This window comes from Plasmodium gallinaceum (genome assembly GCF_900005855.1).
Source record: "Plasmodium gallinaceum strain 8A genome assembly, contig: PGAL8A_v1_76, whole genome shotgun sequence".
NCBI lineage: Eukaryota > Apicomplexa > Aconoidasida > Haemosporida > Plasmodiidae > Plasmodium > Plasmodium gallinaceum.
In genome coordinates this window covers 2785168-2804460 of record NW_021628238.1, presented here as the reverse complement: position 1 = coordinate 2804460, position 19293 = coordinate 2785168, and the positions used below count along the sequence as shown (strand labels likewise).

Genomic DNA, 19293 nt, shown 5'->3' with positions numbered 1-19293 from the left:
AAATATATTTTCATATATAATAAAAATTTATTAAATTAAAAACTTGTTATTTGAGTATTCAGAATATTAAAAAATAAAGTTAAATTTTTGGTTAATGAACAAATGTATTCACCATTTTAATATTATGCATACTTAATTTTAATTTAAATGTTTTACATTCTACATTTTTGTCTAGGTAATAATATTAAATTTTTTTTTTTTTTTTTTTTTGTATTGTATGTGATATTTTCTTATATTCAAAAGAATTTTTTATATCAGATAAAATACATACATCATAAAAAACAAATAATGAGAGATTCAACTATTAACAAAAAATTGTTTATTTGTTAAATGAAAAGGAATATGAGTTCACTAAATATTTTATCTTTTTCGCAACATAAATATTTTAAAAAAAAAAAATAAAAAAGGTTTAAATATATATTTATAAAATCTTAATTAAAGACCTTATATAAATAAATGATAATTTGAATGAGAAAAATATAAATAATCCATGATATGAAATACAAAAAAATATTTTTAAATTGAGTTTTTTAATAAGCTAATTTTTATTATAATTAAAAATTTATTGCTTAAAAAACTATTGTTTTATAATATATTTATTGAAAACAAATAAAAATGTAAAATAATTTTTTTATAGGAATTTTTTTAATTGTAAAAATTGAATAACTAAAAATTTTGTTTCTTTTTTTATAAACTTAAAATTTTTTAACCAATATAACTCTTTAAATCACTATATAGAAAAATATATTAAATAATAAAAAAAAGTTTCTTTTCCGATTTTTGTATTATCGTGTGCAAAGTTTTTTTTTTTGTTGCATGTTGCAAGCTTAATAGTATAAAACTCAATAATCTGTCGTAAAACTTTTTATCCTATTTTTTTTTGTTTGGCTATTTATTATAATGAAAAATATATATGCATACTGTTGAGCAAAACTTTATTTTAATTAACTGAAATATGAATTTCATTATACTTCCATAACAATTTTAGAAAATTTTTTTGTGTCTCTTGATTTTTATCAACATTTTTTAGTTATCAATTTAAGAAAAAAAGTCACACGTTCTTGTATTTTTTTATATCGATTTAAAAATATAAACAAAAAATTTACATTATACTTTGACTCTGTATAGTTCTTGTAAACAATATCTTTTTTTTTTTTTTAAATTTATATAGAATACATTCTTTGTTTGTAAATTTTCATTTCTATTAAAGATATTACGCAGAAAAAAAAGGAAAATTAAATAAACAAAAAAATAATAATAATGGAGGAATGAAAATATATTATAATTTTTTTAGATGGTATAAAAGAAAATTCCTTTACAATTCCTAATGAATTTCCTATTTTAGTGGGAATATGTTTTTATATTTATATGTTTTAAATTTTAAATATGATTTGTTCTTTAATATAAAATATTTAAAATAAATATAATTTATTTTAGGAAGAATAATAAGGAAAAAAAAAAAAAAAAAAAAGCTTTTAAATATGAAAGAACAGTGCCTTTTAGTACCTGGAGAATTTGGTATAATTGTTCAGATTTTTATTGGATGTGTATCACTAAGTGTATTACTTACGAAATATATTTTAGAAAACCCTAGAAGATCATTTATTACATTTTTAAAAGATTTAATTAGTATTTTATGTGGATCCGTAATACTTCATTCTGTAAATATTTTTATATCCATACTCATTTTTAGGTGCAATATTTTATTATATTTATGTAATATTGATATGGATGAATGTTCTATATATTTTATTCAGATTATTATAGATGCAACTTTTGGATTATATTTAGAATATAAAATATTTCCTATTTATAAATTTATAAAAATTAGAAGAGAATATTTATACAATAATTCCAATGGATCTATTTACAAACCTATTGATGCATTGTCTCATTATTCTTCGTTTCTAAATTTGACTGAAAAAAACAATAAAAAAGGATTTGATGATAAATATAACATTAATAGTAAAAATAACCTAAATATTTTTAAATTAATTTTTTTCAATTTTAAAAAATATTTAGGAAAAAAAAAGTATAATTTTTTCAGCAAAAATAAAACAAAAAATTTAGAAGATCATAATGGAACTGCGAATATTTTTGAAGAGAAAATATTTAAACAAGACATTATTTTTAATGGTGATCATATTTTTTATAATTTTACTACTAATGAAAAAATAGATAATAAAAAACAAACAAATGAGAAAAGCTTAAGAATATATAATGATGATGATGATGATGATAAAAATGAATTAACATTGTTAAATGATAAAACAAAAAATAAAGAATTTAGTATTCAATTAAATGAAAATATTCTATTTGATTATGATGATATTATTATATATGAAAATAAAAATTTAGATATATACAAAGAAATTGATGAAAATTATTCTAACTTGAGTATATTTCATGGTACTATATTGTGGATTTCAGTTGTATTAACTGCAAAGTGTGTTACATTGTTATCTTTTTTTCTTCTTTCACCTATTTTTAATATATTTGTTTTGTATACATTATCACTTATTAATGATATGAAATTCAAGCTTTTAATTGTAATGGTTATACTACCTTTTTTTTTAAATTTCATCATATATTTCTTTACGGACAGTATAATTAAAACAAAGAATACATACATAAATATAAATTATGATAAGATTTAATTTTACAAAATTCAATATTTGTATTATTAATAAATATACTACTTCTAATTCCATTTATGTTTCTATATTACATATACATCTATTTTATTATTGTTTTATATTATTTTGTTCTTTTTTTTAAATTTTTTTTTTTTTTTTTTTTTTTTGTACATAAATTTTAAATTCAAAGTCATTTTTAATTTTTTTTTATAACATATATAAATTTAAAAATATAAATTAGTTTTATTAGGTAAAAAATTAAACTTGATTTTTTTTTCAAAATATATTTTATAAAAAATAAAGAAATAGTGGGAAATTCTAAAGTATAAAACTTATTAAATTATTAAGACAATAATTGTAATTCATATATTTATATAATACATATTTGTATATAAAACATATTTATATATAATTCATATAAAAAGAAATAGTGAAAAAATATTTTTTCTTATGAGAAAACAAAAAAAAAAAAAAAAAAAAAAAAAAAAAAATATATATATATATAAAAAAAGTTACAAGTTTATTAAAAAAGTAATATGTGAAATTATATATATATATTCTTTTTATGTATTACTATATTAAAAATATAAATCAAAAATATATTTTATAGAATTGTTTTGTAATGATAAAAAAACTACAAACTTAAACATCATATAAATAATTGACAGATACCTTTTTTCAAAAAAAAGGAAAAATATAATAATTTTAAAATTCAAATAATAATTATATTAATTATTTTTCTGGAAAAATAAAAAAATAATAAAAAAAATTTATGAATCTAGAAAATCACTAACATTTTGAATATTTTCAGTATTAGTTTCTTCAGTAACATCATCATATGAACTATTTATACACATATTATGTGTTATGATATTTTCTATTATATTTTGATAATTTTGTTTATTCCTCTCCTTCTCTTCTTTCGTTTTAAAATAATTATGTAAAGCTTTAAAAAAAAAATATGTAATAAAAATAACAATACTTAAAATAAAAAGAAAAAGAAACCAATTTACGTATTTTTCTTTTTTTGTTAGTCTATATATACCACCATGTAATATTTCTCTAACTATTTCAACTTTATAAGGGTTTCCTCCATATTCATCAAAAATTATTACAACATTTGTTCCTTCAACTAACCAATCTGTTGGTATTCTCATATATCTCGTCAAAGGTATATTTATTAAATTTTCATTATTTAAAAATTTATCTTTTTCGTTTTTTTTAGTTTTTGATTTTTTTTCTCCATTAATTTCATTTCCATAACTTTCAATATCATCTGTAGTCCAAAAACTTCCCAAAATATGATTATTGATGTAAACAAACCCTCTAAATAATCCATCAATTTTATTATTTTCCACATCATATGAAGATAACTTTAAAGAATACTTAGATCTAATAAAATCTACCTTCTTAATAAAGTACAATAAAGTATACCAAGTTAATGGCAAATTTATGTTTTCTTTATTAACTTTATTAAATCCATTTAAATATTTGAATATACCAGTTTTACAGTAATATTGTATTTTGTTAAGAAAAAAAGAAAAAAATTTCGATGTACACATTTTTAAAAATGCATCTGTTATATTCCTCATTTCAATTTTATTTTTATGTACTACTGTTTCAATATTCATTTTTTTATGGTCTGAATCTTTATTGTCATAATTTTTTATTTTGTCATTTTCATTATTATCATCTTTCTTTGTTGTTTTTAATTTTTTGTTATTATTATAGGAAACATTTTTTTTTAGATTATCATCTACCGAAGAACTATAAATCCAATTCATTACATGTGGTTTTATAGAATTATACTCAAAAAAATTGTACATTTTTTTATATTCATTTATATTTTTTTCATTTTTTAATATTTCTCCATTTAAACCAACACAATTATGTAAATTATATTCATTTCTTGTAATGATAAATATAAATGTATTAATACTTTCTTCATCATAATAATTATGCATATTATATTCATTTTCACCAAAAGCATCATAATTTTTCTCATTGAAATGTTTTTCACTATCATTTATATGATACCCAAAATTTTCCAAAATATGTGTATCCTTATTTTGTTCATTTTTATTATTTAAATTTTGTTCTTTTAATGTTTTACTTTTATTGCAATCTATATTTCCATCATTATTTTGAGAATTTTCTTCCTTATTTAAGTTCATGTAATTACTTTTCTCACTTGATTTCAGATTTGTTTCAGCTTGTGTATCATTCTTCACTCCTTCTTCAAAAATGTGATTATTTTTTAAGTCTTTTATCTTTACATTATTGAAAAAATCTGTTCTAATATCTTCTTTGGGTAAACCTAAACCCAAATTTACACATATAATATAAATATTTTTAGAATTTATTATTTCAATATATTTATACTCATTAAATCCTCCATATATAAATTTGTTATCGGCATAAATATATATATATAAGCTATAATTACTTACAAATAATTTTACATAATTAATATCATTTTTCATTTTAATTATGTACCATTGAAATTTAGTGAAATCTAATGTTAAATAATAATGATTTAAAACATTTATTATATATACAGAATGCAAAAAGTATGGGTGAAAATAAGAAAACAGTTTCATATGTTTAATAATAGTTTTAGACAATATAGTGTTCTTTCTATATCTTTTTTTTTTTTCTTTTTCTTCTTCTTTTAAACACATTAAGGGTCCAGAATTTATTACATCTAATGAATATAAATATTTATCAATAGGATAATATGTTTCTTTTTTACTTATATAAGAAAAATCATAATTATAATTATGAGAAGAATCATAAATTATTTTCTTTTTATATTCATTATATATAATACAGCTAAAGTTATTTATATTATATTTTAAATGACCTATTTTAACAAATCTACTTCCTTTAATATTGTAGTTGCAAATAATTTTAATAACATCGTAATCATATAATTCTATATTTTTAAATATTTTTATAGGATTAATATAATTTCCATCTTTCATTAAATAATAACCATATTTTTTTAAAATTTTAAAAATTTTTTTTATATGAGAATATAAAGGTTCTTTCTGATTAAAATATAGATCTATAGGTTGTCCAGTTTCTTTGCTATAATGCTCTAAATATATATGCATGTTATTTATATTATTTCCACTATAATAAGGAAAAATATTTAAAAAAACACCTCCTTTTGCTAAAAATACTAAAATATTGAAAGTTAAATCCTTATAATTTCTTATATGTCCTATATAATTATTATATTTTGTATGTTCTTTTTTTACACTTATACTTATTTCTTTTATTTCATTTTTTTTTTCTTTTCTTTCTTTTTCTTCTTTGTTATTATTAGAAATTTTTTTAGAATGCTTTTTTGTATCTTTGTTATGTATTATATATTGGTCATTTTTACTAAGATTTTCTTTTTCGGAATTATTCTTTCCTTTAAAATATTTATTTATTGCATCTATATTTTCTGACAAATTTGATGAGTTATTTTCTTTTTCTGTATTATCTATAAGAGGAGATTTATAAATAATATGTTCCTCAAATTTTCTTTTCAAAATATTAGGAGAGTTAATATCATGAATACTATATTTAGCTCCTGTCCACATTTGAGACCATATACATGGTTTATTTAATTTAATGCATTCATTATCGAACCAATTATTATGCAAAAAGTGATTGTAGCAATTATTACCGGCATAAGAATTTATAAATTTATCACTAATGAATGGATAATTCGTTGTTAATATATTTATTTTATTTAAATGTTTTTGAATGAGTTTATTTATTTCATTTATATATATTAATCCAAGCTCATATTCATTAATAACTCTTAAATATTTATTAAATCTGATGTATAATAAGTAGCCTAAAGTTATTATATAACTTCTTCTTATTCTTCTTAAAAAGTTTATTATACAACTTAAGATAGAATTAGATGAATTATTATTTTCCAAATAACTTTCTATTTTGCATAAGTTATTAAAATATCTTTTTCTTTTTAATTCAATTATTATATACATATAATAATTATCAAATGTCTTATCTATATTTAAATATATTATAGGGCCATTATTTATATTGGTATATTTTTTTATACGTGGTAAAATATAATTAAACCATTTAATAGCCCTTTTATAAAAGTATAAACTATATATTTTATTATATTCATTTTTTTTTTTGTTATACAAATTTTTCTTTTGATTAATTTCTTTTTCTATAACACTTCTTTGTAATTTTTTGGAATCCTTTATAAATGGTTTTTTTTTTTTTCTCCATATATTCCATTGAAAATAGTTTCTTATTTTTCTCTTATTTAAATTAATATAATCATTTACTTTTTTATTAAACAAAATGTAAGTAGGAATGTTAGAATTGTAAATATTATTTATATATGGTCCAATATTCAATATAACAAATAATCCATTAGAAGCACAAAAATTTAATAAATAAAATAGTTTTGAATTACTAGTATCATATTTATCTTCTAAATACTCATTTTCTGGCCAAAATAAAAAAGTGTACACTGTGTTAAAATTTAATTCCTTAATTTTTTTTAAAACAATATATATATCTCTAACACTCATATATATATACGGCACATAAGCACTCAATATATATGTTTTGAAATTATTAATATATATTAATCTATTTACATGATTTATCTCAAAACCTTTATGTTCTTCATTCTTTTTTATTAAAATATTATTTTTTTTATCAATGTAATTGCTATTATTGTGTATTATAAAATTATAAGTTATAATATTCTTTTCTTTTTCTACTAACTTATCTTGAAATAATTCTTTTAACTTTAACCATAAATTGCTAAATTTGTTGTTCTTTGTTGAAGAACAAAAACAGAAATCTTTTATTTTTGAATTTAAAAAAAAAAGGTAGTAAAAGCATATTAGAATAAGGTTCATTTTAAAAATTTGTTAGTGATACTCATTGTAATATTTTAAAAAAATTTAAGGATTCAAAAAATATGAAGTTAAAGCATTATTCTATTTATGTAAATAAACAAGGATAAAATTAAAACACAAAAATTTTGCAATTAAAAATAAAGAATAATATATATAATTATATCTAAATTATAATTCTAAATTTTAACATATTTAATAGAAAAGAAAAAAAAAAAAAAAAAAAAAAAAAAAAAAAAAAAAAAAAAAAAAAAATCAAGTAAATAAAATATATTAAGAGAAAAAAAAAATATTATAAATTATACAATCAACACATCTAAAAAAAATAAAAAAAAAAAAAAAGCTTATTTTTATAACAAATAATGAAAACTTTTTTTTTTTTTATATGAATAAATATAAATAGAAGAATAAAAGAATATATTAAAAAATACATAAAAACCATAATATATTTTAAGGAAATTTTTTTTTTTTTTTTTTATACATGTTGACCTTTCTTTTTTAAAAAAAAATACTCCTTTGTCTTGAATTTTTAGTTAAATATATCTTATTAAAAGAAATAAAAAATTAGTATTTACATTTTACTTAATGGAATATATTATATAATTTTCCATTTAAATATATGTTAAGAATGTAAATTTTAAAAAATGCTTTAGTCTTACTTGTTCACCATTTTATAAAGATCTTTTATATATATACAAAAAATTTTTACATATAGAGTAATTTTTTTTATATATTCAAAGAAAAACAGAACCTGTAAATATACATGTATGTCGATTTTAACTTCATTTATACATATATATATATATATATATATATATATATATATATATATATATATATATATATATATTTATTTTGTTTTCTTTTTTTATTAAAATAATATTTTAATGCAAAAAAAAAAAAAAAAAAAAAGAAATTGTTAGATTTAATTCTTTATCAAGCATGCATAGAAAATAAATATTATCAAACAAAATATAAATTCTTAAATACGTGTTTTCTAATTTAAATTATTAGTTTTTATTAAGGTTGTATAACCAAAAAGGTAAATAAAAATTAAAATAAATATATATATATATAAATGTACATTTCTTTTTTTTTTAACAAAAGGTATTTATTTATTTTATGATGATATAATTTTGTATTTTTATAAATTAACATAGTTTTTTTTTGTATATATTTATATATATATATCATTATTACTTTTATTTTTTTCTATTATGTAGAAAAAAAAGAAGAGTTTCATTGAATATTTAAAGAATATAATATAATAAAAAAGTATATTTATACGTATTTTATGTTTTTATGAAATATATATAAGAAAACATTTAACTTACTACTTTGTGTTTAATCATTTTAAATATATTATTTTGAATATTTTTCTATAATAAAGATAATTCTTAGAATGAAAAAAATAAAAGTTGGAATATAGTTTATATAAAAGTAGAAAAGCAAAAATGAAAAATACAACTATACGAATAAAAGCTGAATTAGAAAATGTTAAAAGATTATATTGCGATGATGAGTATTTATGGATATTTAATAGTATAAATTAAAGAAAATATTTTATTTTTTTAGATATATAATTTTTTTTACTACTTATTTATATATATATGTGTTATTCTCTTAGTCAGAGATAGTTCTTCTTCTTTAACAAGGGACAATATACAATTCAGAAAAATTGACAAATTAGACATACCTAACAGTAGGGGGTAAACATTAGATAAACATTTCATAAATATGTATTTAAATTTATTAATAAATTTTATAATTTTAATTATTCGTTTTTATGTTCAAAAATGCAGTACAGCAAATTTTATGGTTAAATGGACAGAATATCCAAAATATTCCACAATCAATTTTGTAAATGTATAAAAAGTGAAAAATAAAAAATTGAAGAAAAAAAAGAATAATTAATTTTGAAATATATAAAAATTATTTTATAATATTGTTATTTTTTTTTTTTTTTTTTTTTTTTTCCATCTAGACAAAAAATTGTTGTTCTTATGGTGAAGAAAGCAACATCTGGAAAGATTTTGCAAGTTTTGAGTGCAGAGGGTAAATATAAAAAGAAAAATAAAATAAAACAAAAATATTAAGAAAATAATTTTATTCTATTTATTATTTTCTTTATTATTTATATTCTTTATATTATTAATATTACTTTAATAATTTTTTTAGAATAGAAATTGTTGATTTTATACCCAGTAATAATTTTATCGTTGAAGATACAAAAGGAAAACTATACTACGATGTAAATTTGTCAGAATTTAATTGGTGTGATTATAATGAAGTAAGGATAATATATTAATTTATTTAAATATTTTTATTAGTATTATTTTTTTTTATTATCTAGATCTTTACTATTTATATTTAAAACAACGAAAAAAAAAAAAAAAAAAAAAAAAAAAGAAATAGAAAAAAATTATATAAAAACAAATAAATTATGTATTATAAGACATTACAAAAAGTATATTTTTTATTTTTTTTTTTTAAGGAAAATGAAATGTGTGTAGGTATTTATAACCTAGAGTATGAAATAAAGTGATAAATATATTATAAATTAAAATTTTTAATAAAAAAAATAAATTATACATATTAAAAAATTTTTTTTTTTAATGATATATTTATATTTTTTTTTAAAAATTGATAAGTAAATAATACTTGAATGCATATATTTTATTACAAAAAAAAAAAAAAATAAAATAAAATAAATAAAACAAAGAAAAAGAAAAAGCAAAATAAAGACATAAATTTACACGATTATTAATAAAAAAATGTGAAATTTAAAAAGAATCCTATATTTTAAAAAAAAAAAAAAGTAAAATATAATAAATGTTTTTTTTTTTTTTTTTTTTTTTTTTTTCCCATTAACATATATAAATAGAGAAATTTTTAAAAGAGGGATATCTTAAACACTTAATATTTGTTCTGTTTTATTTTGCATTTTTCTTCTATTATATGTGATAATTTTTGGTAATCTAAGCTTAACCTAAAAAAATTATTTTTCAATTATATTCATATTTATTTTTTTATTTGTTCATTTTTTTTTTTTTAAATTTATTTTTTTCTTTTGTTTACGTAGTTGAATTTTTTATATTCTTTTTATGTATCATATTTATTTGAATTCCCTCTATACCACTGAATCTGAAGAAAAAAAAAAAAAAAAAAAGTTTTAGTAATTTGTCTGAGTGAACAATTCATATAATATTATTTTATTTCATTATACTCTTTATCTTCATTCAGAATTATTTTATCAAAAATATTCCCCCTCAAAATATCTGTAACTGTTTCTCTTCTTTTAATAACTCCAAAAAATTGTCCGTTATAATTTGATTTATCTATAAACTAAAAGTATAAAAAAAAAAATAAGTTAATGAAAATATCATTTGATTAAAAACATTTTTTTTTTTTTTTTTTTCTTTTATGATAATCATCTAATTTAATAGTTATAATTATTATTAATTCATTTAGAACATTTTATATAAATTTTACCATGATATCAGCACAATTATTTAAAGAATCTTTTATAACTAATTTATCAGAAAAAGAAAAACGTAAATGACCATGCATAATATTTTTTAAATAAATGTTTGGATACCTTAAACATATTTGATAATTATTGTTTTTTATGTAAATTTCATTTTCAATAATTAATTTAATTTCATCAAAATTACAAAGAGTTGCTAAATTTAAATCAGAAGTAATTTTTGTTTTTGATTTAAAATTTTCTGCAATCAAAAAGAATGATAATGGTGTACTATTTTTCATTTTTATACTGACATTGGAATTATCATATGAACATTCAAATTTTTCGTTTTTTTTCGATAATATAAAAGAATTTGAAAAAGTGTAATATAAAAGATTTAGAGATTTCAATAAAAGAATAACATTTGAAATGAATAAATTATCCGAAAAATCTAAATTATTCTTAGAATTATTTATATATTCATTCATAATACTCATTTGTTTAAATTCATATAAACGTATGTATTCAATTATATATAAAAAGGTTTTAGATAAATTAATAATAAAAAATACGTCATCTACATTTTTTATTAGTGATATATATTTACTATTAAGGAATCCATTGTAACTTAAATCATAAATATATTGGATAACATTTTTACAATTATCCTCATTATTTAAATTAAATAATATTTTTCTACATATTTCCTTTTCAATTTTTCTTTTTTCTATATATGGTGAACTGTCTTTTTCTATCTTATCATTATAAATTTCTTCACACTCATTATCCCCACTTAAATTTTCAATATTGAGGATTTTCCAATTATCATAAGATAACAAAGAATTAATATTTAAACATCTATAAAAATTCAAAAGATTATTAAAAATACAGGATTTATAATTATAATAAGTGAAATAATTTATTTCACATAAATTTTCATCTTTTTCTTTTATTAAAAATATATCAAATCCTTCCATATCAATAGACTTATCATATTTTCTTTTAAAATATTTAAATAAAAATTTTGATTTCAACAGAATCCTCAAGAAAATATTTCTTATTTTAATATAAAGAGTATTTGTATTTTTTTTATCATTATAAAAATTAAACGTATTTTCATTATTAATATCATCAATATTAACACTTTTCTTTTTCATCATATAGTTTACATTATTAATTTCATCAATAGTAACACTTTTCTTTTTCATCATATAGTTTACATTATTAATTTCATTATTTATTTTATTTATACTATTATTTTTATTATCATCACTATTATTATTGACATGAAATGATTCTGTGTAATTTTTATTAATTCTTAATTCTTCATAATTCAAATTATTTACATCATTTATATTGGTTATTTTATTCTTTATATTTTTATTTGTTTTCATTTTTGAAATATTATTTTTTTCATTTAAACAATCAGCAGTCCTGTTATTCCAGGAAAAATTGCTATTATACATTTCTTCATTAAAATTTAACAAACGAAAAAAATTTTTAGCATCTTCATTAGTGTATTGAATAAAAATATATGAACTCTTATTTTCATTTTTCTTGTTATTAATATTATTACTAGTATATTTACAACAATATTGACTACAAAATACACTTCTTGATTTGAAAAAATCTGAAAACATACTCAAAAAAAAGTTATCAAAATATATATTAATAGAACTAAAAACATAATACAAATTTGCTTTTTTAGTTTTAAATAATTTTTTATTAAATTCTCCTAAATGATATTTATTATCACTTGTCAAATATTTCATCAGATAATTAATATTTACAGGAACATTTAAAGAGCACCTGTATATATTATTAAAGTAATTGAAGGATAAATTTTCATTATAAGAAAATATAAAAACACAAAAAAGAAAGAAAAACAAAAAATAAAAGATAGTCTTAAAATATATATACAATGTTATAAATGAATATATATAAGAGAACACAGAAAAAATAATAATTATAAAATAAAATAAATCAATATTTTTGTTTCGATTATTCATCTTATATATAGAGAAATTTTTAATATGATATGTTAATTCTTGTAATCCATTCAAATTTATTTCATTAATGTCAATATTCAAATTAATAAAAAAATGTTTTATATCATCAGGAATTATATTGCTTTTTAATTTAATTTTTTCAATATTTTTGCAATTACTAAAATATGATGTTTTATTTTTAATATCATTTAAAATGTTACATTTTACATTTACTTTTTCTTCATTAGAAAATTTTATATTTTTTTTTTTTTCATCATCATCATCATGAAAATTATAGCTTTTATCAAATATATAACTATTATTTTTCTTACATAAATTTAACTCTTCATAAATATTATTATTAATGTTTTCATCTTTCGAAAAATTATAGTTACTATTAACATTAAAAGATCCTTTTATTTCATTTTTTCTTATTTTTTCACTAAAAATATATTCATTTTCCTTAAAAATCATATCATTTTTTTTCAAATTACTATATCCACCGTCTTCTTTATGAATAACATTTCTACCATTAAAATTTTCATTATCTAAACTATTATATTTTAAATTTTTGTCATTATTTATATCTTTATTTTCACTTTTATTTTTATTATCTTCATCATTTAGGTAATTATTAATATTATATAAGATTTCATCATTTATTTTTTCATCACATATATTTTCGTTAATTACATTTTTATCATTCACATTGTTACTGTATGAAATATTCTTATTTATGAAATCATTTTTTTCATTTCTTTTATCCTTACTCTCTGTGTGTTCACTTTCATTATTATTACTTTGTTTTATTGGCAAATAATGATTTTTTGCATTACTCAACTTTTTTTTGCTTGTTTTTTCTTCTTCTACTTCATTTTTCACATTTTCATTATTCAAGAGAGTAGCCATTTGAACATCTATCATACATTTTTTTGTTTGAATTTCATCATCCGAACTTAAGTAAACAACATTTTTAGAGTATGAATTTATAACAAATACACTATTTCTTCCTTTATATTCCCCTATCCATTGTATTTGTGCGTTTAGTAAATCAATTTCCCCTTTTAATTCACTTTTTTTGTCGTTTAAATAATAACATAATTTATTGTTTTTCATAACAAAATATCTAAGTTTCCAAGAGTAAAACATTCCATCATTTAATCTATATAAATACTCTCCATATTCATTGCTGTCATTATTTTTTTTGAAAAAAAAAAAATTGTCTGATTCATTTTTATGTTGTTTTCTCTCATTTTTTTTTTTTATATTAACTTTTTCTACGACTTGATTTTGATTTAAATTATTTTCTTTTAACGTGTTTACTCTTAAACTAACTTTTCTTGAATTTATAAAACTACTTTTTGATTCATTATTTTCATTACTTGATTTTTTTTCATTATATGAGAATCTTCTCGATTCATTTTTCTTTGGTTTATTTAAATTCTCATTCTCATAATCATCTTTTTTTTTTTTTTTCTCCTTTTTTTCTCTTTTATTTTCACTTATATTTTTTGTTAGTGTTTCCATATTATTATTATTATCTATATTAACTGAATGTGAATGTTGTATAATTAACTCTTTTTCATTCCTTGTGTGACTTTCATTTTTAGTATCCTTTTGTAAAAGAATATTTTTATCATTTACAAAAGAATTAGCATTACAACTATAATTATGTAAATTCATATATGCATCTTTATTTAACGATTCGCTAAGATAGGGGTGTTCCGTTTCATTTTTATTACAATTAATATTTGTGTTTGTGAAAAAACTGTCCGATTTTTTTTTTTTTTTTTCACACGTATCTATAGTAGATTCATTATTATTTAAATTATCAAAATTATTATTATTTATAATGTCAATATTATCACATTCAATTATTTTTTTTTTATTATCATAATTTGTAGTAGTGAAACATTCTTGTCTCTTTAAAGATTCTTTCTCATCATCATTATCATTGGTTTTATCGATATTATTTTGCTCCGATTCATTCCAAAAATGATTAAGTTTCTTCTGAACATCTTTTTCAATATTTCTAATATCTTCAATTGTTAAATCAAACCATTCATCAATCCAACAAAAAGCTTTTCTATGATATTTTAAAATATTGTCCTTTAATGAACTAATAATCCAATTTTCAATTCTTGAACAAAAAATTCCGAAATAAGGAATATTAATTGTAAATAATTTATAGCAAGTCATAATAGGTGTACTATTCTCCTTCCATTTTTCATCTAATTTTCCCCTCTTAGCTTTTTCACTATAGAATATTGAGGGATCTTCTTTTGGATTATAATCCTTATATGATACTTTATCATTTACAATATCTATAAAAATAATCTTTCTTAATGGTAATAATTCTTCTGATATATTTAATGCATTATTTTCCGTATTAAAACCCATGTGGTGAGCTGATTCAACTTGAATTTTCGCTTTTGGGAATCCACTTGATTCATAAACTGTTTTTAAATATGGATAAGAATTCCATGATTTTTCATCTAGTATACAATATTTAGGATCAATAAAATTTAATAACCATTTTGGTAATTTATTCAGTAAATTTATTCTTTTATAAGTATACTGTCCTGATAATCCATTTTCATTTTTATAACTTTCATTTTTTAATATAACTATTCCTTTTTTAGATTCATTTTCATTTTTTTCTACGGAATTTAAATTCTTTTCAGAGTCTTCTAATGATGCTTTTGCAACTAAATATAATTGACATAATTTATATTCTTCTAATGTTAAAGGCATTGCAAGCCTGAATTCAACTAGCTTCATTTTAAAAAAAATATTAGTTTATATATATAGAGAGATATAAATATTTAGATATATTTAAACAAATAAGTGAAGAATATTCACATTTATTTATATTTTTTTTTATTAATAAAAAAAAAAAAAAAAAAATTAAATTTTACATTTTAGCAGTGAAATTACATTTATCTACAAAAAACCTTAATGTAATTTTATTCAATAGTATTTTTGTAATATAATAATTAAAAAGACTTTACGTATAAACAGAAAAAAATTCATTCCTTTTTCAATTATTTAATTGTACTTTTGTAAATTTTAGTAACTTTATAAAATAATTTCTCTATTTTTATCATAATTTTAATTATATTTTATAACTTAGTTTTTTATTCAATTTTTCTTTTCTCATTTTATTCATCTTAATATATTTTTTTTTTTTTTTTGAAGTATTTACAATTCTGATATATTTTCTCTTATTATTTTAATCTTCTATTTAAATAGTTTTTCTTTAGCTTTTTTTTTTTTTTTTTTTTTTTTTTTTTTTTTTTTTTTTTTTTTTTTTTTTTAAATTTTTAAATTATTCTATAAAAATTTGATTTTAAAAATAATTTAAATTATTTAGATATCTTCGCACAATTAACATTTTATATTTATAATAATTTTATAATAATAAAGAATCATACTATAAATTAGAATTTTGAGAATAACTAAATTAAAAATGTCGCGTATATATTATTTTTAATTTATAACTTCTATTTCTTTTTTATTTTTGTTGGATATTTTTAAAATGAAAATATGGCTCTATTATTTTAGTTTATCTCAACATTTTTACAATTATTGATGTTGTAATTAATATTCATTTGTATATACATATATATTTATAAAAGTAAATTTTTTTATAAAATTCAATAAAATACATATATAAATATATATATATATTTATAAATATTTATATATATATATATATATATATATATATATATATATATATATATATATGTATTTTTATATATATTTTTATATATATATATATATATATATATATTCTTATATAAATACAAATATGTGTATTTAAAAAAAAAAGTGTTGTGAAACAAATACTAAATATAATAGAAATAATAATTTAATTTTAATTTTATATATATTCAACGATATATATCAGTTAAAGAAAAATTAATATATATGAATGTGTATGCATCTTATAATTACAAATAATTTATCTTTTTTGTCAACAAAAAAATTCAAGTGATTTTATATGCATTTTATACAATAGCATAATGTTAAATTACAAAAATATGCAAACAAGAAGAAAGGTGAGTTTAATACATTTCTTAAATTATTATACTTATTCATAAGCATATTCATTTTTTTTTTTCTTCTCAGTTTTTTTTCTCCATAGTTTTTTGTATAATGCATGCATATTTATTTAAAAAAAAAAAAAAAAAAAAAGAGGGAAATCTTTTTTCTAATACATTAATTTAGATAAAAACAGAAAATATAAAAATATGAATTTTCATTTAAAAATTTTATTATTAAAACATTTTATTTAATTAAAAAATGAAGAATAAATACTTTATTTAAATTGTACATAATAGTAATTCCAAAAAAAATATGTGATATAAGATATATATATATATGTTAAATATATTTGTATATATTTATATACTTTTATAGTAAAGCTAAAATGCTTTGTGTAAAATGTTCCAGAAATTATTTTTTTTCTGTAATATATTCTTTTTATTTTAAGTGCTTAATAATTATATTTTCTAATTACAATTTTTTATATAATAATTTTGATAAATTTTATTTATCGTTTAATAACAAAATAGAAAAATGTGGATAGATTTCCAATCGAAAACTATATATAAAATAATATTTACCTGGATAAAAAGAAGAGAGAGAAAAATTATATGATTGTGGATTTTTTTAATTTACATTTTACTTTAATTTAACTATTAAATAAAGATTAAGAAATGATGCAAATTATTTATATTTTCCTGTAAAATTTTAATATATATTAGGAAAAAGCTATATAAAATTTCTTTGCAATTTTTTTTTTACAATATTGAAATTATTTTAAATCTTGTACCTCTAAAATCTATTAGAAATTTTTTTTCTACTTTAAGACCATTATAAATTCTATAAATTTCTTTTTTTTCTATAATTAAAATGTTTAATTAAAAAAAAAATTATATATCAAAAATATTTTTTTCTTTTATATATTTCATTGCAAAAAAAAATTTATGTTATTCACAATTTTAATTTCTTGATGAAATTAGAAAAAAAATTATAATAATAACTTTTTCTAATTATAAGAAAAAATTATGCCTTTTAATTAATTACATTTTAGTAAGTGTATTTAACGAAAATTTCTTCAAATAATTAAAATTAGAAATAAAAAAAAAAATAGCTTTATAAATTATCAAAGAAAAAAATATATAATTTTTTTCTCTTTTTTATTAGATTTTTTTTTAAATTAAATTAGAAAATTAAAATATATATGTATACATTCTATAATATATATATATATACATGAAAAAAAAAATTATACTTAAAAGTAAACCTAAAAATAAGAAAAAAGTAGAAAACCATATAAAAAAAAAATTATTTATTACCTTTTTTTTTTTTTAATTGTAATGTTACATTTAAGTTTTTAATAAAATATTATATATGAAAGATACAAACTTTAATATATTTATCAAATTTTCTATATATAAATATATATATTTATGTATGTATATGTATTCATTTCATTTTTTTTTTTATTTTCTTTTTTCTTCCGTGTTAACAATTCTATACATACATTTATAGCAAGACTTTTTTTTAAAGGTATATGCATAACTAATTAAATTTTATTATTTTATTACTTTTTTTTTTTTTTTTTGCTGTATACAAGAATTATATATGTTAGCTGCATTTATTTTTTATTTTATATATTCATTTTTACAATTATCAGTATTATAATAAAATAGATTTATAATAAAAAAAATGAAAACCAATAATAAATATAATTTTTAACTATTTTAATTTTTTTTTATTTAAGATTCTTAATTTATATTTGCTATTTTTTTTTTTATCCTAACTATAGTGTAGCTTATTTTTTTTTCATTTTTTACTTTTTTCTTTTTCTTCTCTTCTTTTTTTTTTTATTTTTTAACTAATATATTATAATGCATTGGATAAAATTATTTAATATAAATTTTTTAGAATTATAAAAATTACAAATTTTAATTATAGACAATATATAATTATTAAAAAAAAAATAACAAAATTATATTTTTTATAATTGAGAATATTAACATATTTCAGAATAATACATATTTTTGATGTTTCTATTAAATATTTATTAATCATGAATACATATTTTTTTTAATTAAATATTTATAATTTTATTAAATTAAAATAGAAAAAAAAAATACAAGTGTTGTAAAAATAGTTTATGTACCTTTGCATACTTAATTTTGTTACTTTTTTTATTTTTTTTTTTTTAATTTATTTAATTTTAAGAATGTATATTTGACCCTTTTTTTTTTTTTTTTTTTTTTTTA

General features: G+C 16.8%; 4 protein-coding genes across 4 annotated transcripts; 2 read left to right on the top strand and 2 right to left on the bottom strand.

Annotated features, from left to right (window-relative positions):
• Positions 1 to 1481: 1481 nt before the first annotated feature.
• PGAL8A_00262400 (conserved Plasmodium protein, unknown function) lies at positions 1482 to 2657 on the top strand (the record flags this gene model as incomplete). The annotated part of the gene is made up of 1 exon (XM_028671373.1): positions 1482 to 2657. One exon carries the CDS (start codon positions 1482 to 1484, stop codon positions 2655 to 2657), a length of 1176 nt encoding a protein of 391 aa, XP_028528032.1.
• A 749-nt stretch (positions 2658 to 3406) lies between these two features.
• Positions 3407 to 7543, bottom strand: PGAL8A_00262300 (conserved Plasmodium protein, unknown function; the record flags this gene model as incomplete). The annotated part of the gene is made up of 1 exon (XM_028671372.1): positions 3407 to 7543. One exon carries the CDS (start codon positions 7541 to 7543, stop codon positions 3407 to 3409), a length of 4137 nt encoding a protein of 1378 aa, XP_028528031.1.
• Positions 7544 to 8994: 1451 nt separating this feature from the next.
• Positions 8995 to 10085, top strand: PGAL8A_00262200 (conserved protein, unknown function; the record flags this gene model as incomplete). The annotated part of the gene is made up of 6 exons (XM_028671371.1): positions 8995 to 9082; positions 9168 to 9249; positions 9343 to 9406; positions 9525 to 9595; positions 9719 to 9830; positions 10035 to 10085. The coding sequence occupies 6 exons, from the start codon at positions 8995 to 8997 to the stop codon at positions 10083 to 10085; spliced, it is 468 nt and encodes a 155-aa protein (XP_028528030.1).
• Positions 10086 to 10456: 371 nt separating this feature from the next.
• PGAL8A_00262100 (phosphatidylinositol transfer protein, putative) lies at positions 10457 to 15775 on the bottom strand (the record flags this gene model as incomplete). The annotated part of the gene is made up of 4 exons (XM_028671370.1): positions 10457 to 10529; positions 10619 to 10684; positions 10767 to 10885; positions 11033 to 15775. The coding sequence occupies 4 exons, from the start codon at positions 15773 to 15775 to the stop codon at positions 10457 to 10459; spliced, it is 5001 nt and encodes a 1666-aa protein (XP_028528029.1).
• Between the last annotated feature and the right edge of the window lie 3518 nt (positions 15776 to 19293).